General features: G+C 42.4%; 1 protein-coding gene across 4 annotated transcripts; it reads left to right on the forward strand.

Moving 5' to 3' along the window:
* Positions 1-5,646: 5,646 nt before the first annotated feature.
* On the forward strand, positions 5,647-21,343 carry LOC143022162 (small integral membrane protein 8-like). 4 transcript variants are annotated; one of them, XM_076180250.1, is made up of 4 exons: positions 5,733-5,752; positions 7,656-7,832; positions 8,263-8,412; positions 21,046-21,343. In XM_076180250.1, the coding sequence occupies exons 3-4, from the start codon at positions 8,281-8,283 to the stop codon at positions 21,226-21,228; spliced, it is 315 nt and encodes a 104-aa protein (XP_076036365.1). In that variant the 5' UTR covers positions 5,733-5,752; positions 7,656-7,832; positions 8,263-8,280; the 3' UTR covers positions 21,229-21,343. The 4 variants fall into 4 exon arrangements, with proteins under 4 accessions (XP_076036367.1, XP_076036365.1, XP_076036363.1 ...); XM_076180249.1 differs by having other exon boundaries at positions 5,741-5,874; XM_076180252.1 differs by lacking the exon at positions 7,656-7,832 and having other exon boundaries at positions 5,647-5,752.
* The last annotated feature ends 73 nt before the right edge of the window (positions 21,344-21,416 follow it).

Below are 21,416 nucleotides of genomic sequence, written 5' to 3' on the forward strand. Positions count from 1 at the left end.
TCTCAAAATGAGACTCGGAAACAGGAAAACCAACTGGTACTCGGGATAATGCCAAGAGTGAGAAGTGATGATGAGAAATAGGCATTTGGGAATGGATGCTAGAGGAGATTATATGAAGGGGTGATTGTGCTGATAGCACAGTATGGGGCAGAAACCTGGATCATGAGAGAGGAAGAATTGAGATGAAATGTCTGAAGTAAGGTAGGGTTTACAAGGTTGGATAGAGTGAGAAATGAGGAGGTAAGGAGGAGAGTGGGGGTGGGAATGAAGATGGGAGATAGGGTTGATGAAAGAGTATTGGGATGATTTGGACACATGGAAAGAATGAGTGAAGAAAGATTAGTAAAAGAAGTGAGGGGGCAGAGGTGGATGGAGTGAACAAGAGGGGACAACCCAGGATGAGATGTGGTAAAAGAAGCATTCAGTATGATGGGGTCTCTTCAAGAATGGAGAAGGCAGAAGATAAGGGCAAGTGGAGAATGGCTGTGTACTGATGATATTATGATACATGGAAGGGATAAGGAGTGATTGTGATATTTTGATGCAACCCAAAGGGATTTCTCCTGATCTTCAATGTTACTGTATGAAGGGATGGAGAAGGTGGTGGGGGGGTAGCTGATATGAAGTGGCCTTGCTGTGGATGTGCTGTGTCTTGCTGCATTGCTTCTGACCCAGGGCAATGGGCAAGATGCAGGGATGATCTGTCATCCAGGAGGAGCCAAGGTTGGAGCGAGGAGTGGTGAATGGGGATGAAATAGGTAAGAGTGAAATTATGCCTTTTGACTTTAGCTACCTCCTTTTTATTTTGTATGGGTCTGCCCATTTATGGGGGGCGTACCATCTTTGGTGTGGTGCCACATGTACAATTTGACACCTCATTTTACATCTAAAATGTAATTTCATCAATCTTAGAATTTATTTTAAGAAATCAAAACAAAACTGGTGACAACCCATGCATATGATCAGCCTGCCACAAAAAAAAAAAATCTTAAAAATTAATTAACCCTATGTACCAAAAAGGACACTACCACACTTGTAAATGTTCATATTAACTTACAATGATTTAAAATGTATAAAAACACCGTAAAAAAAAAACCTCCACCCCATCTCCCCCTCCCATATTACTCCCCTACTTGTCCTTCCCACTCTACTCCTCCCCCTTCCTATTCTATTCCTCCCTCCCTCCCACTACGCCATATCCACCTCCTCCCCCCTCCCACCCTACATCCACTCTTCCTTCTTTCCCTCCCAATCTATTCCTTCCCCTTCCACCCCACTCCTCCTCCACCCTCCCACCCCACTCCTTCACCTCCCGCCCTACTCCTCCTCACCCCTCCCATCCTACTCCTCTTCCCTCCTCCAACCCTATCCCTCCCCTTCCACCCTACTCCTCTCCCTTCCCACCCAACTCCTCCGGCATTCCCGTCCTGACAAGAATTAAAATTCTTGCAGTGGAATGTCAACGGCCTTTTCTGCAAAATGCACGTCCCACAGGCTGCCCTTCTTACAAGGGACGTAGATGTAGCACTCTTGCAGGAGACCGATTGGTCAGTCAAATTTTTTTTTCCTTAAAGGGAGAGCAACTCCCCATAAGCTTTGCTTCTCGCTCTCCCTTTTCAACAACTAATTTTGTAAAATTTTTGTATATATGTATGTCTAAATTGTATTTTATATTGTTGAATAAACCTTAACTAACTAACCGGCAGCTCCGGTCAGTGGGTACCAGGTGTCACGCCTTTACCTTTATCTTGAATTTACCTTGAAGCGCTTCTGGCTCAAGGGGGTGTTGCTTCCTCGATGGAACTCGAGGCAAGGCCACAGCGAAGCCGCCACCTTTCAGTTTGTTGTCTGTAGACCAGCTGGTCAATAATGGAGTTGGAATTCGCTGGACGTGATGCTGCATAACCTGGGATGCCCGGCTGACCTGGTAGGGTTGACAGGACCTTAGTGTGATTATGAAAATAATATTGTAATCTCATGTAATATTCTAATCAACGGAAGTAAGGCTGACTACGACCCGGCTCGGCTGCGACACATGGTCCTTAAGGCCATAAGGTTTCTCGTCCCTCCAGGGAAATTGTCGCACTGCATAGGATAGTTCTGTAGACTGACCCGCACAGAAATGTGTGACGGGAGTTATACAGCTGCCGATGGGGTGCCCACGGTATGGAGAGCGAATGACGGAAGCTCTACTCTTCCAGTGGCGGCGCCAGGGGGGGGGGGCTTGGGGTGGCTTTAGCCCCCCCCCCATTAGCCCCCCAACTGAAATGAGCAAATTGAAGATTTAAAACATTGAAATAATTTTATTAAGTGGAATTTTTAATTGCCAGGGCTAAAGATTTGTCAGCCATCAGTGCTAGCCCTACCATTAACCCCCTCCCCTTCTGAAATGAGGATAATATATGTGTATTATCATATTACTATTAGCCCCCCCAAAATTTGCTCAGCCCCCACTTAGCCTCCACAACTAAAAATTCCTAGCGCCGCCGCTGAGAGCGAATGACGGAAGCTCTACTCTTCAGACTGAGCTTGCTGTCATCTCTGCTAGGCTGGGGGCAGTCGTGATCCACACAGACTGAAGTGTCTGCTATTGATGTCATTCGGTCCGCGAGGACAACATAGAACAAATCTGAAAGGTAGGTTTGCCACGAGAGTGGTAAACTTTTGGAATGCACTCCCAGAATGTAGTAACCGCTCCCTCATTAGCCTCTTAACCCATTAAACTCCGATGACAAGATTATTTGTCATTTGGTCAAATAAAACAAAAAATCATAAAACACCAAAATGTTTGATCAAACACCACAAGAATATGACGTCAGTCCTCGCTTCGCTCGCGAGCGAAGCGAGGACTGACGTCATACTTTTCTGGTGATGTTTGATCAAAATGACATTTTGGTGTTTTATGATTTTTTGTTTTATTTGACCAAATGACAAGACATCTTGTCATCGGAGTTTAATGGGTTAAAACTCGATACGACAGACACGTAAAATTTATCCAATAACTGGCTAACAAGTTCTAGACGTGGGGTTCACAAGAAATTTATTCATGTTTCCTCACTGTTTCTTGATTAGGTAAGGATGATGTCTAGCAAAGCCCCGACCACCTTCGACCGAAAATCAAGCGATCGGTCGGCGACACAAAACCTATGTAAGGAATTGGAATGGAAAAAAGTTAATGTGGTTGATAAGATGAAAATATATGTACTGGAGACTATTCAATGTGTGTTGTAATATATCTATCTATCGATCTATCTATTCATCTAACTACCGACTACCAGAAACTTCGAAAGACTATCTGCAACTGGTCGGCGACCAGTCGTCGGTGGTCGGAAAAGGTCGTAAGCTTGGTGTGACTGGGACCTTAGCGACATAAATCCAGCACTCGCTGCACCTTTTGGACCAACATGAGATGTCTGTAGCATTTCACTGGATCCCCAGTCACATGGGGTTTCCAGATAATACTATTGCTGCTGCTAAGACAGCGGGGAGGTTCAGCAAAATCACACTGCCTGCCCGTGGCATCCACGATCACACAGATCAAGGGCGTTCCTATCAAGACGGCCGGTTACAACAGCCAACTTCATAGTTCGGAATCAACGCTGTAGTACTACCTCGTCACTAGGTGTGAGGCAGTCCATCATCTGCCACCGGGTGGAAGGGCGGACTCTACCGTCCACAGGATCCGCCGAAGGATATAGCTGTGGATGGCACTTGCTACACGCGGGAAGAGACACTCACGAACGCCCCAAACGCTGTGGGGCTGAGGTGCAACAGCCTCACCACTATTACCTGCTTAGTGTAGAGCCAATGCAATCCTTCGCTTGGGTCTCATCCCGCTACCTCACCGTCTCCCTTTCCGAGGCAACCCTCAACTTCACCCTCCCCCTGGCGCCGCCTAAGTTCGAGGGCTACCCCTACCTCCCCTGAAGTCAAGGTGCTCCCCGCTAATAACAGTGGCATCACGTGGACGACCGTGTAAATGAACTGTTACGATCCACCTGCAAGGTTGAGGCCCGAATGGGAACCAGACCCGCAAAATAAATAAATAAAATAACAAATAGAAATAAAAAATAAACTAATAATAATAATAGTAATGATAATAATAATGATAATAATAATAATAATAATAATAATAATAATCACAAATAAGGCCAAACAAATGGCTGGATGGGTTCTCAGAACCTTCGAGCCAAGAACCTCATGCTCAGCACTGTGGAGGGCTCTTGCACAGCCAGTACTCGACTATACTGTAGCCAGCACTGTTTTCTCCACACAAGAGAGATACAACTGGAGTCCGTACAGAGGGACTTCTCAAGGAAAATTACAGCAATGAAGAGTCTCGACTACTGGTAGCGCTCCGATTCCATACGGTGACGCCTACGTACGCGATGATGTCGACGTCAGCGTCTTGATTATATTTATTGTAGTCGTACCTGCGTGATCCTCATTCTCTCTAAACTGGCTTCATCATATTTTCTATGGTTATCAAAATTCACGGGTGAAAGAGAACGAACGATTGAGCAGTGACTTTATTTTGTATTATGCGATTATTATGACGCAACATCGCACGTCTGGCAGCTAATGCTGCCAGACGTGCGATGTGCCCCGGAGTGAAGAGGTAAGGAAACTGGGATTATATTCTCAACAAATGAGAAGAGAGAGATACAGCATCAAATATGCGTGGAATTTGTTAGAAAAGCTGATGCCTGATCCTACCTCCATGCAACCCAGAACAAATGCCCGCACAGGACGCCAGTGTAAAATTCACTCTCGAGAATTAAGACACTCTCCTTGCCACAGTGACCCAATATTATTCAATGCACTCCCAAAACACACAAGAAATCCCACAGGCTGCTCCAACAACGTATTCAAGAACGAACTAGACATATACCTAATGACATTACATGATGAACCCCCTATTCCTGGCTACAAAGTTTTGCACGGACCAGCAGGTCATCCACCCGAGGGATGATACCCGTGCTGGCAGAAGCGGTGGACTACTACAGCTTTGAGGAACTAAGTTATCTACTCTTTTCTCTATTTTCGTCAGTTTGTGAATATAATTCTGATTCTGTCCTTTGCACATCATACAGAAGCAAGACAACCCTGCTTTCTCAACCTTCCCAAGTATTTTATGTAGATTCTAGCTAGCTTTAGCACGTCCACAGTGAAACCGTTCCTCGCATCCTCTATAGTCCATACTGCAGAACATTATCTCCATCTCTCACTTCGGTTTTGTAATGGTCACGTGACCTGCACGTGCGTTTATTCCAGGTTTTTCTTCACATTCGTCACATTTTTGCTCCGAATCAACTCAAGGAAATTATTCTATTCACAGCCCTTGCACTTCTTTTTCATGCTATCCTCTTGTGAGACAGATCTCGTAATTCTATCTAATAAGAGGCATTTTTCACTTGTTTTCAAATAAATACTTTGAAAACAAAAACAAGAAATTCCCTGAACACAGACACGTTCACTGGAATGATTCATGGTAAGAGAACATTTGAAGGTTCAACATAAGACAGTTTCGAAATTACATCAACATACGTACAACTGAAGACAGCGGCAAAATAAGTAGATAGCCGTTTAAATACACATGAGTATACACTGCTATTTCAGTACTGTATACTTTATGGTGATATTTCGTGATTTTAAAACAAACAGGGTAATGGGACGGAATTAAGGTAAAATTGGCAACTCAAGCTGGCAGTTCTGTTTTGCAAATCGCAAGCAGACGTGTAAGGACCAATGGGTATGTAGCTGTTTGCATCTCCTGTATAATATAAAATCAAACGCATAGGTCCAAGTACACTTTGAAATATAACAAGTTATAAGTTCTCTGAACAGAAGACAAATCAACAGTCACGTATGAAGGTAATTATTATTATGATAGCGGAGGTATATATTATATATTAACAGGATTTTGGTAAACTTGAAGTATAATATTTAAATTGGTAACACCAGCCATATAGAATTACATGTAAATAAATTCAGGTACACTATTAATGGTAGAACTTTGCATGTGTTGCAGTTATGGTGATTTTTATTTCCCGCTGTGGTTCACAAAATACCTCATTCCCATTGTAATTCAACTCACTTTGCCAATTATCATTATGCCAACTTTTCTCAAATTAACTAAGATTAATTTAGATTGTAAATGTATGATCTTTGTGACAAAATTTCTTTGGCTTCATCATGCTGGCAAGACGATGTGCACACACACAGTCAGCAGAGCTATGAGGACAAAGAAAATCTGTACATAAGGACTAATAAATTTATAATGATTCCAATAACAAAGAATCGAGCCTTTTTTAGAAATGGTGAAAGAACTCGGATCAACAATGACTGTTATTAAACAACAGATGACTGCAAAATCAAACTGCAACAAATTGGGCAAAATCCAGTGAGACATGAATAATCATTATTCATGTCTGGATTTTGCCCAAATTTTTCGTGTGATGAGGGATAAAGTGCATCAGTACCCCATTATTATAATGGGGTACTGATGCACTTTGTCCCTCATCACACGAAAAATTTAGCAGTGAACCAACGAGTTAGGTTGTAATGAATACTTGAACTTTATCAACTTAAATGATCAAGGACTATTAAAGAAAAACAGAGAAAACCAAAGTGTATTTCTTGAAGGAACTTGCAGAACTGCATTCACAGCTGTTGCTGAAACCCATCTGAGATTAAAGGGTTTGTTAACATAAGATCTGATAGGAATGATAGATCACATGGGGGAGTATGTCTCTTCCCTCATTATAATATAGACTGAAATGGTTTAAAGTTTTTCTAATAGCATATGTGAGGCATTGATGGTTAGCCAGAAATAGATTAATGTGACACTGATAGTAATCTATCACCCCACTGATACTAAGGATCATGACTTTGCTGAATTGTGTGGAATTATTAGTGAAAAACTTAACAGTTTACGAAGACCCCTACCTGAAATAGTTATTACTGGTAACTGCAGGCAGCCTCATTGATGATGACGGGCTCACGCCTACGTCCCTACGGGGATGAGTCTAAATTTGTCTGTGTTTGTCCATATTTTGTGTTTCCGCTCCATTTTTATTTTCCTCTCATATGCTTCCATTGTTCTATCTTGCAACCAGTCCATATGTGATCACTTCTCTTCCGCCACTGCTACCTCATCATCCTACCATTCACTACTCTTCTGTTCCCACCTATCCTCCTTGTCCCACATACCATCTTTGCACACTGCTCATTCCTCTACTCCCACTTCCCCTATATCCTTCATCACCTCACACTTCTTTAAGTTCCTCATGGTATTCTTTCTCCTTTTCCTTCTCATTCAGTTTAATAACTCTTAGCTTCTCTAACTCCTACCCTTTTCCTCCTGGTCTACTTTTATCTGCTCTCAACTTCTAAAAATTATTTGCCCCTCCCCCATTCTTTCCCCTGAAAATATGAACACCCAGAACTCTTTCAATCCTTCGTTTTGATACCACTACATGGTCCATTAACCCTACTGTGCACCACCACACATATATGCAATAGGGTTAAGAAGAGAGCCAAGCATAAGTATACATGGGAAAGGGTGGTGGATGGAAAGGACTTGATAGGGCTCTCCATTCCTAATCCTAATACTGCCCTTAAAAACTCCTGACTGCCCTTAATGTTTCCCCTAGGTCTAAGTGTATCGGTATCTATGCCATGGGACAACGCCTAACTCCCAGCATGAAGGGAATTTGGGTCCAAACTGTTACAAGAAGCTCCTGCCTCCCCTGCAGGTGGCACAGATCCCTGGGAGCAGCTTTGGTTACCTTTGTAGAGATGGGGATGTGGTGATTCCTTGTATCCTGGAGGTAATGTGTCCTCATTTGGATGTTGTTCACTTCAGCAGTTCTCTGTCATCTGGATGGTTATTCTGCTATTGAAGGCATCTTATTGTAGCACCTTATGATACTTATGTAAAACTTTTAAAATGCTTAAATCTTCTATGTACAAAACTAGGAAGGGATCTGTTAAGCACTCTGTCATCTGGATGGTTATGCTGCCATTTGAAGGCATCTTATTGTAGCACGTTATGATACTTATGTAAAACCTTTAAAATGCTTAAATCTTCTATGTACAAAACTAGGAAGGATCTGTTAAGCACTTAGTGTCTTAGCATATAATAACTACAATATACAAGAATGTAATGTTATCCCATCATTGTATTTTTAAAGATTACATTAATTAGAAAGAATATCTTTTTCTCTGATATAACTTTTTGATATTTTTATTTTGTTTCAGATTTTTCTTTGAAGACCAATGTCAGATAAAAGTACAGAGTCAGTAAATCCTGGGAAAGGTGTCACTACAGCCAACACAGGAGATGGTATCAGATCCATTAGAACAACCAATGTTTTCAAAGTTGTCAATTTTGAGTTATATGCTAAGCTGGTAAGTCATAGTAAGCAATTTTTTTTTCTTTCTTTTAAGTTATAAATTGTAACCCCATATAATGTGTGTGGGGAAATTAGGTTATCTTAAAAATATTGAGGATATTATTCATACACCATAGGGGAAAATGAAATTGAGACAGTTCTCCTCCTTACATCAATAGTCTTTGGGAAATGATGGAACAACTTTAGGGTATTGTTTGTTGTCATTCCCAAGACTGCCTTGCTGAGCATTCCCATCTCAAAGGATGCCATAGCTTGAAAGGGATTTTTCCATAAATCCCGTATAGAGTGTATGTTGTGTTCTTGTTGTGTATAATTGTGTACAGTGCAGTTTTCCTTAGTGTGTTGTATAATAATGGGGTGAAGTGTTAACAACATATCTCAAAGATGTGGAATGTACAGATGCATAAACTGGAATAGCCAAGATGATGGAAGACAAGTTGGAACCATACACAAGTTGAAAATGAAGTACAGTAGAAGCCCGATTTAATGAACTAATTCAGCCAAGGTCCAGTCCGCTAAATTGAATTTTCCGTTAAATTGAGTGAGTGAGCATTGGTGTAACAGTGTTGCCAGAGTGGATTGTAAAAATGATACGAACCTAAAAATTCCCTAGTGTACACACACACACATACAGTATATATATTATTGTAAGTGAATTATAGGCAGCACAATTGTGAATTGCAAACGAACAGCAACATGCAGTAATTTGTTGCAACGTGTGTGTGTGTGTGTGTGTGTGTGTGTGGTGTAACAATGATATGAGCTGTCTGTAAATTTCGCGGAATATTAGTCACAGCTTCGTGTTTGGTTCGATGTACATAATTCTAGCGATTAATAGGACTGGGCAGTTGGTTTTTGGATAGTGAGCGTTATTGTTGTGTTGTTGCAGAAAACGTAGTTCGTTGTTTTAGAAGTGTTTTTCATGGTGATTACTCTCGCGTACTGATTTTGAATTTTCCCATCAACTTACTGTTTCATTATTTTGTTTTCCTATTATACCATCTATTTCTACTTGACTATATTTCTGCTACAATTATACTATATACATATACTGAATTATATATTATTGTATATATATTATACATACATATACATATACCAAGGGAGGTAGCCAAAAAGGACAAGGCATAAAATCATTCCCACCCATTCCATCCCCGAAAACACTCCACACCCCTCCACCCTCCCTCCCATCTTAGCACCTCCAAGATGACGGGTCATCCCTTCACCCTGTCCACTGCCCTGGGTCAGAAGCAGTGTCGCAAGACACAGCACATCCACAGCAAGGCTGCTTCATTAAATTGGCGACCCCCCCCTCTCCGTCCCCCCATATAAAGGAGAGGACGGGGAGAAATCCCTTTGGGCTGCGTAAAAATTTTTGCTCACACTACCTCACCCCCCCATTACCCCGTCCATTCCACCTCATGCATCACAACATTTTCCATATACAACCATTCTCCATTCACCCCTGTCTTCTGTCCTCTCCAGTCCTTCCTCAACAGACATTTCCCTCTTCCCCAAAGCCCCCTTCACCCCATCCATCCATCTCATCCTAGGACGTCCCCTTATGTTCACTCCCACATCTGCCTTCCATACCTCCTTTACTAGTCTTTCTTCTCTCATTCTTTCCATGTATCCAAACCATCCTAATACTCTTTCATCAACCCTATCTCCCAGCTCCCTTTCCACCCCTGTTCTCCTCCTCACCTCCTCATTTCTCACTCTATCTAGCCTAGTAACCCCCATCATACTTCTCAGACACCTCATCTCAAACACATTCAAGTTCCTTTTCTCCTCCTCTCTTATGCTCCATGTTTCTGCTCCATACAGTGCTGTTGGCACAATCACTCCTTCATACAGTCTCCTCTTAGCATCCATTCCCAAATTTCTATTCCTCATTACACTTTTTAATCCACCAAGGCATTTACTCGCTTCTCTCAATCTACATTCTACCTCCACCTTTGCTCCACCTTTTCCTGCCACATTTGCACCCAAATATCTAAAACTATCCACTTCCTCCAGTTGCTCTCCCTTAATGCTCACTTCTAGATTACTGCCACTTTCACCCCTTGTACATCTCATCACCTTACTTTTACCCACATTTATCTTCAGCTTTCTTCTATCACACACTCTCCCAAACTCTGTCACCAACTTCCACAATCCCTCCTCCGATCCTGCCATAAGCGCAGTGTCGTCCACAAACAACAGCTGGCTCACCTCCCACTTTTCTCCATTTTCCTTAACCATCTCCAATCCCTGACCCACTACCCTTGCATTTACCTCTCGCACTACCCCATCCATGTATAAGTTGAACAGCCAGGGTGACATAATGCATCCCTGACGAAGTCTCACCTTTACCTCAAACCACTCACTCTCTCCATTTCTAATCCTGACACAAGCTCTACTACTCTCATAAAAACTCTAGACAGCTCCAAAAGGCTTTTCTCCTATCCCATATATCCGCATAACCTCCCACAGTGCCTTTCTGTCTACCCTGTCGTAAGCCTTTTCCAGATCCATAAAGGCCAAAAAAAAAAAACATCCTTCCCCTTTCCTATAGCTTTCTCACATATCTGTCTTACCACAAAAATCTGATCTACACAACCTCTACCTGTGTATATATTATAGTATGTGTATATATATATATATATATATATATATATATATATATATTTATATACCTCCAAAGTACTAAATTATAAATTTTTCCTTGACTCCACCACCACAATCTGGTAACATCTGGTAACATTGGACTCTGAGACACACATGTGGCCAGTTGACAGAAAATGGTCAACTTAGCTTACCGTTCCCGCTAAATTGAGCTATTTCCGTAGACGCGCGTCTGGCCAGCTAGCGGAAAATGGTCAACTTAGAGAACCATTTCCGCTAAGTTGAGCATTTTCGTCATTGCTATTTGCAGTTCGCTAATTTGAGCTTTTGCTAAATTGAGATTCGTTAAATTGGGCTTCTACTGTATAATTGGAGAATAAAAATCAGAACTCCACTAGTATGGATCCTTTTCTGTATCAGCTGATCTATTGCTCCAGATCTCTCTTGCAGGAGACCCACAGGTCTCGGGTAACTGGTATTATCCACCAGAATGGCCCATAAGTTACTCAAGGAAGAAGTGTTGTGTGGGTATAGCTAACATGTTCAGTGTCTTTTGTGTAATGGTTATATTTGGGGTAATTTGCTTTTGTGGCCAGGCCTATTCTGTGATGGTATTGTCATAGTGACGGATGGTAACCTGAACATAGTATGCTTCAGTAGGAAAGAATGGGTGAAGAAAGACTAGCAAAAAAAAGAAGAAGAAAAAAATATACATATATATATATATATATATATATATATATATATATATATATATATATATATATATACATATATATATATATATATATATATATATATGAGATAGGTGTGAATGGATGATACACCGACACTATAGCAGGATCAGAGGAGGGATTAAGGAAGGTGTGGAAAAGAAGGAAATTGAAAATAAATGTAGGTAAAAGTAATGAGATGTACAAGGAGAGATGATGGCAGCAAATTGGAAATGAGTGTTAAGGAAGTGGATAGCTGTAGATACTTGGGTGCGAATGTGGTAGGAAAGGGAAGAGTGGAGGTGGAGGTAGAATGTAGATTGAGAGAAGCAAGTAAATGCCTTGGAGGATTAAAAAGTGTATTGAGAAATAGACATTTGGGAATGGATGCAAAGAGGAGATCATATGAAGGAGTGATTGTATAGATTCCAAGTTGTCCAACTTCTGAGAGCATTTGAATTCTGAGATGCCACTATACTTTACTAGACCCCCTTAATATATTACCCAGCAGAGAGATCATTCCTAAGATGGGCTAGAATTGAACTAATGGTCATGGCTGGCTTTTCTTTTTTTGAAATACTTTGAGGTTTGGGTTTCAGGCCACCTCTCTTATAAAGGGTAAGAAGCCTTGGTATATTAATAGGTTTGGATATTTAGTAGCACTTTATTCCTGCTTATATGTATGAAGTTGCAGTTTCTTACAATTTCTTTGGGCATTCTAGAGTTTTAGCTTGTATAATGTGCCGTTACGAGAGGTAACGGGGCTTTTTTATATGTCCGTGTATCCCCATGTTTACATATCTTTTTGTCGTAAGGCTCGTTTCCCCTCGGAAGAGGTTTCCAAGTTTGTTTTTCGTAATGTTTAATTTAAGTATGCTGCGAGCAGAAGCTTCGTCTGCTTAAGAATACTATCATTGTAAGTTGTCTGCAAGCTGTGCTGCAAGATAGCATCTCATTATTTGTACGATGTTCACTTAAAGAATTAGACTTAAGAAGGTGTGTAAGAACCGGTTACTGTGGGTCACCTCTAGGCGCCAGTCTTGGTCCGATCTAGAAAGATGTACACACCCCACGCCTAAGCAAACCATGTAAGTCTTAAAACTCTTTGTATTTGAGGTTTAGAGTATTCTAGTGCATCCTTTGTAATACCCTCTTCTTGGGTAGCCTTTAGCCTATAGTAATTATAGTACTTTTTACAGTTTTTCATCAATACCAACGTATTATCGAACGATGGATCAGATCTGCATTAAATACGCATCAAATATCCCCGTGATTCTATAACCTTCAGTCCCAAGTCTGTCTACGTCACGGACGCTATGATGTTGAATTGCCTATTTCATCTGCGGAGTCCCAGTCGATTCCGGCATAATGAAAAAATGGTTCGATAGAAACGAACAGATGAAGAAAGCATAGGAATGAGGTGTCGGCCAGACCACGCCCTGCACGCCGTTGCCACGTCTAGATTCCCCTCGTCGTCACCACATGAACTTGATGTGTCGCCTTCCTGGCATAAGTGTGCATGTGTGTGCTTGGGTGTAGTGTAGCGCAAGCCAAAGTGTAGTGATCTTGTGTCGTCTTAGTGATCGTATCGGCGCGCGAGTGTGATGTGGCAGTCTTAGTGATCGTATCGGCGCGCGAGTGTGATGTGGCAACAACGTATGGTTGCCAAGCCCCAACAGTGTTTACATAACACCACGTCGCAGTTAAGCATGTGTTTTTCCTTTGAAGGCAAGCTACCTTGCCTAAATCCTGTCATATGTTAATATAAGCATGCGACTAATGTGCATTTTTAGATTGAACCAAATGTAGGGTTTAATCTGTTGTTGTCTACCTCAATAGTCGTATAGTTAGGAGTGTGGTAACGTACTCCGTGGTTTTCGATTAAGTTCGAGTTTTCCTTGTCTTCTTTATCATATTACTGTCTTGTCTCTCACTGTTTCTCTCGCTTGGCAATATGTCTTCCAACCACAGTATAGATGAAGGACCCGTCTCTGGTAGGGTCAGAGTCCTCACGGCTGAAGGGCAAGAGGCTTTTCAGAGAGCGTCTGATCAGCATGAAGAGAGGGTAAAGGCGAGTAGAGAAGGAGTACAAGCCTTATTGGAAGAACCGAATCATGGTCCTTGGTTGTATGAGGCCCACGCTGTGTACCAGGATACTGTAAAAAGGCACCTGGAATTCTTAATGCGTGAACGTACTTCAGAAAGTCTGGCTCGTGCTGAATCAGTGAAGCACGAAGACAGGGATTTTCAGGCATCTTTTCGTCAGGTAATCAGTAACTATGCTTCCTCTTCCTCAGTTGAAGTCACGGAAGAGGAACACCACACTGAACCGTTTTTACAAGATGACCCGAAGTCCAATCAAGTTCCTTTATCCCTCGTCGACCACTCTGAGCGTTGTATGCCCCCTTCCATGAAGGGCAGTTCAAGAAGGTCGGTTAGGTCAGGTCGTTCCAGTAGCACCAGTGTTAGTGTTGCAAGGAAGCAACGAGCCAAGGTGGAGACCGCTCGTATCAGAGTTAAGTTTGCCGAACAGGAGGGTCAGCTTATGAAAGAGCAGGCTGAAATGCAGGCCAAGTTCAAACTTATGACACAGCAAAAGGAGTTGGAAGAAGCCGAAGCCGAACTTAGGCACTTAGGACCCGACGATGATTGGGAAACATGCAGTGACTGGGACCAATTAAAAGGTACAGTCGCTACCCGCACCCAACTATATGTGGAGCAACAGGGTGGTATAGTCGATGTTTCCGCTAGTCAGAAGGATCTGGTAGGCTTGAATCCTGAAAGCCCTGTTTTCAAGCCCTGTTCTGATTTCAGAGTTAACTCACAGCCTGCTAACAATGTTCCATTCAGTTTTGAACCTCGTATCGAAAAGGTAAAGGTGAGGTCTGTGCAACCTGCGCAGCAACCTGTTGCTAACCATGTTTCTTATGTGTCACCACCTGTAGTAAAACCTCCTCGGAGTGCATCTCCTAGATTGGGGACAACCTCCAATTCTGCCGATTTGAGCAAGTTCTTCTTGCGGAAGGATTTACTTCTTAGCAGGCTGTCTACGTTTGATGATACTGCGGAAGACTATGCTGTTTGGAAAGAGAGTTTCAAGGAAGTCGTGCAAGAGTTAGGCACCTCATGTAAGGAGGAAATAGACCTGTTAGTTAAGTACCTAGGTCCTGAGTCTAAAGAATGGGCCCGTACAACCAGAAACTCAAATGCCAAGAATCCAAACCTGGCGTGCAGTAGAATTTGGGAGCGCTTGGATGACAGGTTTGCTGCCCCTTCGATCATTGAGACTTCAATTAAAAAGAAGCTCGCCAACTTCTCTAGGATTTCACCTAGAGACACCTTAAGGTTATACGACCTGTGTGACATTCTGTACCAGATAGAAGCCTTGAAGGCTAACCCTGTATACAGTACACTGTTTGCATATTATGACGCCTCGTCAGGCATCAATCCCATTGTCGCAAAACTTCCACCCTGTATACAGAGAGCGTGGACTGGCAGAGCCATGAACTACAAGACTGCTCACGGTGTGCCGTACCCACCTTTCTCCTTCTTCATTGAGTTTGTGAAGGAGATGGCAAGGGTCGAGAATGATCCATGTTTCTCTTATCAAAGCCTTGGAGCCGATGGTTTTGTGAAACCAGAGAAGCCACCTCCCTCTAAGTTTCCTCAAGTACGTGTGAAGAAGACTGACACCATGTTGTCCAGTGGCAGTAAGTCGACCATGGGCGCTGACAGGTCTGTTGGCGCCGCTAGTCCTACCGAGCAAAGAAAGGCAGAAAAGGGAGATTTTTGCGTCTACCATGATGCCTACGTACACCATTTGGATTTCTGCAGGGCTTTTCGCACCATGTCAGTGAGCGAGAGGAAGGTTTTCCTAAACGATAAAGGAATGTGCAACAGATGTTGCAAAGGTAACCATCCTCCTTCCAGCTGCAAAGAGAGAACTTTCTGCAAACTCTGTAAGGCCCATACTCATGTGACTGCCTTACATCACGATGAACCCAGGTCGAAGAGGAGTTCGACTCAAGCGGTTAAACAGCATGGAAGGGAGGTTGCTCAAGATAAAACACCTCGCTCCCCTGTAGTCAATCAAGTGCCGCTTCCAAATGTTCTTACCCCCATAGTAAAGACTCAGGGAGGGGAGGATGCTGCGGTCAATTCCAAATGTACCTTGATATGCAGTAACCCCACCTCCATGAGTAAGTCCTGCGCCAAGACCTTCTTGGTAAAGGTCTATCCTGAAAGTAAACCAGAGCTCGGAGTGTGGTGTTATGCCATCCTAGACGATCAGTGCAATTGCTCTTTAGCAAGGTCTGAGTTTTTCGATTTGTTTGACAAGCTGAGCAAACGGGTTTCATATCGTCTAGCTACCTGTGCAGGTGTAACGGGCGCTTCTGGGCGCACCACCAAAAATTACACCATCGTGTCTTGGCATAACTCACAAGAGGTACATATCCCTCAGTTAGTGGAATGCGACAGCATTCCCAATGTAAGAGAAGAGATACCCACCCCCGCCATAGCTCGTGGTTATCCCCATCTGTCCGATCTGGCCGAATGTATTCCACCTCTGGTTCCTGAAGCTGAGATTCTACTCATCATTGGTCGAGATGTGCCTTCAGCTCATTACATTTTTGACCAGAGAATTGGACCTGTCAATGCCCCTCTAGCTCAACAGACCAGTCTGGGTTGGGCAATCATTGGGGAAGTGTGTCTCCATGGCACTTGTAGGCCTCCTGTCATTAGCAGTTTCAAAACATCCTTTGTACATGATAGACGTCCCTCTATAGTCGCACCATGTGGTAACCAGATTCATGTTTCTGAAGTAAAGGATGATTTGTTCAAGGTAACCAAAGATGATGACAAGGCCGCCCTGTCGATTGAAGACAGGAAGTTCTTGGATGTTATGAACTCAGAGTTCCGCAAGGATCAAAGTGGTCATTGGGTCGCGCCACTGCCTTTCCGTCCCAATGTTGTAGCCACCAGTAATAATAGAGACTTTGTGTGGCACCGCACACTGTCTCTCCATCGTAGTCTCAGCACAAAGCCGGAAAAACGTCAGCATATGATGGCCTTCATGCAAAAGATGTTAGATCGTGGGCATGCTGAGGTTGCACCACCATTGAAGTCTGATCATAAGTGCCGGTATCTTCCATTGTTTGGGGTGTACCACCCTAAGAAACCTGACAAGATCAGGGTTGTGTTCGACTCTTCTGCCAAATCCAGAGAGTTCTCCCTAAATGATATGCTGATGTCAGGTCCTGATATGACAAACAGTATTCTCGGGATTCTTCTACGTTTCCGTCAGGAAGCTGTAGCAGTGGCAGCTGATGTAGAACAGATGTTCTACAATTTCAAAGTGAAGACTGAGCAAAGAGATTATCTCAGATTCTTCTGGTACAAGAATAATGACCCTGATGAAAGGTTGATTGAGTATAGAATGACTGTTCACGTTTTTGGGAACACGCCATCTCCCGCCATTGCCACCTATGGCTTGCGTAAGTCTGTAGAAGATGCCTCTCCTGAAGTTCGCTATTTCATAGAGAACAATTTCTACGTGGATGATGGGTTAGCATCTCTGCCAGATGCGGAGACTGCTTACAAGTTAATCCAAGACTCTAAGTCAGCACTTCAAGAAGGAGGACGCCTGCGCTTGCACAAGATCACTTCCAACAGTAAGGAAGTGCTGGAAAAGTTTGCCACCAGTGAGCTGGCTGATAACCTTCAGGAGCTGAACCTAACTTCTGACTCTATGCCTATGCAGTCTAGCCTGGGCCTCTTATGGGACATCCAAAGAGACGTTTTCGTCTATAAGTTCATGGATTCAGACAAGCCTTCGACAAAAAGAGGGATACTGTCTGTTGTAAATAGTCTGTTTGACCCCATGGGATTCTTAGCTCCAGTAATAATAGTGGGAAAACTACTCCTAAGAGAGATAACCAATCTAAAGTGTGGTTGGGATGAACCCATACCAGCTAAGATCCATACCAAATGGTCCAGATGGCTAACGTCCTTAAGGGACCTCAAGGATATAAGCATCAATCGTCAGTTTGCTAGTATTTCTTTGTCTCAAGCTCACAGGATAGAGCTTCATACCTTTTCAGATGCTTCCAGAGTAGCAGTAGGAGCTGTATCATATCTTAAGGTTTTCAGTGATACCAAAAGCTACCAGGTGTGTTTTGTGAGGGGACAAGCTAAAGTAGCTCCCAACCATGGTCATACTATTCCCAGGTTAGAGTTGTGTGCTGCAGTGATGGCAGTTAATCTCAGCAATTCCATCTCGGATTGCTTGGACAAACCCTTAGACGCAAGGCATTTCTATTCTGACAGCATGATTGTCTTGGGCTATATTCATAATGAAAGGCGTAGATTTCAGGTCTACGTGAGTAACAGAGTAGACCACATTAGGTCGTCCACCGAACCTAACCAATGGCATTATGTACCTACAGATTGTAATCCAGCAGACCTGGCTACCCGTGGTCTCGAAATAACCGACCTAAATCAGAGTGATTGGTTGTCAGGTCCCTCAAGCTTATTTGAGGATGTTGTATCCACCAGTGGAAGTTTTCCTCTTGTAAGCCCTGAGACAGATAAAGAAGTAAAGGTATCAGACTACACAATTGAGTCTGAACCCCTTGTTAGTGCAAACAAAAGCAATGTAGAGCCTGCAATTGCGTCATTAGCTCAGAGGTTCTCTAATTTCTCCTGTTGGAGGAGACTTGTAAGAGCGGTAGCTCTCCTTAAGCATATAGCCCGTTCTTTCAAACAAGGTAACAAGTGTTGTTCAGGTTGGCATATATGCAACAAACATAAGTCACCCGATCAACTAGAAGATGCAGCTGATTTCATTGTTCAGACATACCAAAAGGATTATTTCTCGTCTGCCATGACTAAATTGCAAGGTGAAGTTTGTTTATCTCCTTCTAGTCCCATTGCATCTCTGTCTCCTTATTTAGACCAGAAGGGCCTACTTCGTGTAGGAGGCAGGTTGAGTCAAGGCAGTGATGTACTTGGTATGCTTGCAAGGCCTATTATTATTCCAAAGGAATCCCACTTAGGCTTGCTGTTGATCCGTCACTACCATGAGACAGTGCACCACCAAGGGAGAGTGATTACAGAAGGAGCCGTCCGTACAGGTGGTTTCTGGATTTTGGGAGGGAAACGTACCATTTCTAAGGTCATTTCCAAATGCGTCACCTGTAAAAGGGTAAGAGGTAAGGTGTGTGTTCAGAAGATGGGAGACTTACCCGTCGATAGACTTACTCCCAATCCGCCATTTTCCTATGTAGGAGTTGACCTTTTTGGCCCCTGGCATATAAAAACTCGGCGCACTAGAAGTTCCTTCCTCGAAAGTAAAAGATGGGGCGTTCTGTTCACCTGTCTTGTTTCCAGAGCTATCCACATAGAGACTGTAGAAGAATTGAGTACTTCTTCCTTCATTAATGCCTTAAAGAGATTCATTTGTATTCGTGGCCCAGTTAAGATGATGCGTTCTGACAGAGGCACGAACTTTGTAGGTGCTGTCAAAGCACTGAACTTGCTTGCCATTACCGATGAAGGTGGTGATGTCAATAGTTTCTTGTCAAGTCAAGGTTGCACTTGGTTGTTTAAACCCTCCTCATGCTTCTCACATGGGTGGAGCATGGGAGCGTATGGTGGGGATAGTCCGCAACATCATGAATGTGATACTGACTAACCATCACCCCAAGGCATTAACACATGAGGTGTTAGTAACCTTCTTTGCAGAAGTATGTAAGATCGTGAATTCCAGACCTTTAGTTCCTGTTTCCTCGGACCCTAGTAGTCCTTTCATTTTGTCTCCGTCCATCCTTCTCACTCAGAAAACTGATATTCCTGTAACTCTTCCTGAAGAGATAGATATTAAGGCAGTATACAAATCTCAATGGAAGCATGTCCATCACCTTGCTGAGGAATTCTGGAAGAGATGGAAGAAAGAGTATCTTTCCTCTTTGCAACCCAGAAGAAAGTGGGTCAATTCCTCTCCAAATGTAAAGGTGGATGATGTAGTGTTGGTAAAAAATCAAGAGTGTCCCCAAGGACAGTGGCCCTTGGGTATTGTAAACAAAGTATTCCCTGGCAAGGATGATTTAGTCAGGAAGGTCCAAGTAAGAGTTGTGGTAAACAACAAAGCCCATGAATATGTAAGACCCATTTCTGAGCTTGTGTTGCTAGGTCAATAGTTTTGGTAATTTTTCCCCCTAGAAAATTAGGAAGGGAGTGTGCCGTTACGAGAGGTAACGGGGCTTTTTTATATGTCTGTGTATCCCCATGTTTACATATCTTTTTGTCGTAAGGCTCGTTTCCCCTCGGAAGAGGTTTCCAAGTTTGTTTTTCGTAATGTTTAATTTAAGTATGCTGCGAGCAGAAGCTTCGTCTGCTTAAGAATACTATCATTGTAAGTTGTCTGCAAGCTGTGCTGCAAGATAGCATCTCATTATTTGTACGATGTTCACTTAAAGAATTAGACTTAAGAAGGTGTGTAAGAACCGGTTACTGTGGGTCACCTCTAGGCGCCAGTCTTGGTCCGATCTAGAAAGATGTACAAAGCAAACCATGTAAGTCTTAAAACTCTTTGTATTTGAGGTTTAGAGTATTCTAGTGCATCCTTTGTAATACCCTCTTCTTGGGTAGCCTTTAGCCTATAGTAATTATAGTACTTTTTACAGTTTTTCATCAATACCAACGTATTATCGAACGATGGATCAGATCTGCATTAAATACGCATCAAATATCCCCGTGATTCTATAACCTTCAGTCCCAAGTCTGTCTACGTCACGGACGCTATGATGTTGAATTGCCTATTTCATCTCCGGAGTCCCAGTCGATTCCGGCATGTATAATTTTCATTTATGTTCATTTATGCTCATAAGTAATCCCTTCCATATTAGAACTGTCATTATCTGAACTTCATTCATTATCACATGATTTCAGAAAGAAAAATTTAGCACTGGAGTAGCAGAATGACTGAGGGTGGAGGGGGATAAGTTTACCTTACTTTTCTAAAAAATACACAAATTTGAACACACTTTAGTCCAGTTAGTTTGGATATGGGTGGGTTTATTATAGTTATACTTGTCCATGAGCCATTTCCCCTTGGTACTTGTACAGCTATGAAAATGTAATTATGATCCAAAGACTTGAAAAACCTGTTTTTGATCATCATTTAAGTGTTATATTTTGATATAGTACTCAGTTGTCTGCTTTATGATACTGGGTTGAATTTCTATAAGATTAAGACAAGACAAGACTAGATGTATTAGCTATTACATTTACTTTTCTTTCTTTTCCAGAATGCTGTTATTATGACATTTGGTGTGATTGCCATTCTTGCCAGTGCAGCTTACCTAGCTTTCATGAAGTCACAACATCGGGAAAAGAAGGTGTACGTAGCGATAGCAGAAGATGGAACAGAACAGTTAATGACTAAAAAACCAAATGGGATTAATTTTTCAGTATTGTTAAGTTATTATTGAAACATGTGATGTACAGTTTTTATACAAAAACTATTTATATTGTATCTCTCGTGTTTTATTAAACATACAAGTTTTTGATAAATGAGTTACATGTTGGAAATATAGAAAAAAACAACTTGAGATGGTTTGGTCATATGAAAAGAACGGAGGAAAGTAGATATCCAAGGAAGAATTTGGAATTGCAGCCT

The sequence above is a fragment of the Oratosquilla oratoria genome, chromosome 44, assembly GCF_046742065.1.
Source record: "Oratosquilla oratoria isolate Oo_2021 chromosome 44, ASM4674206v1, whole genome shotgun sequence".
NCBI lineage: Eukaryota > Metazoa > Arthropoda > Malacostraca > Stomatopoda > Squillidae > Oratosquilla > Oratosquilla oratoria.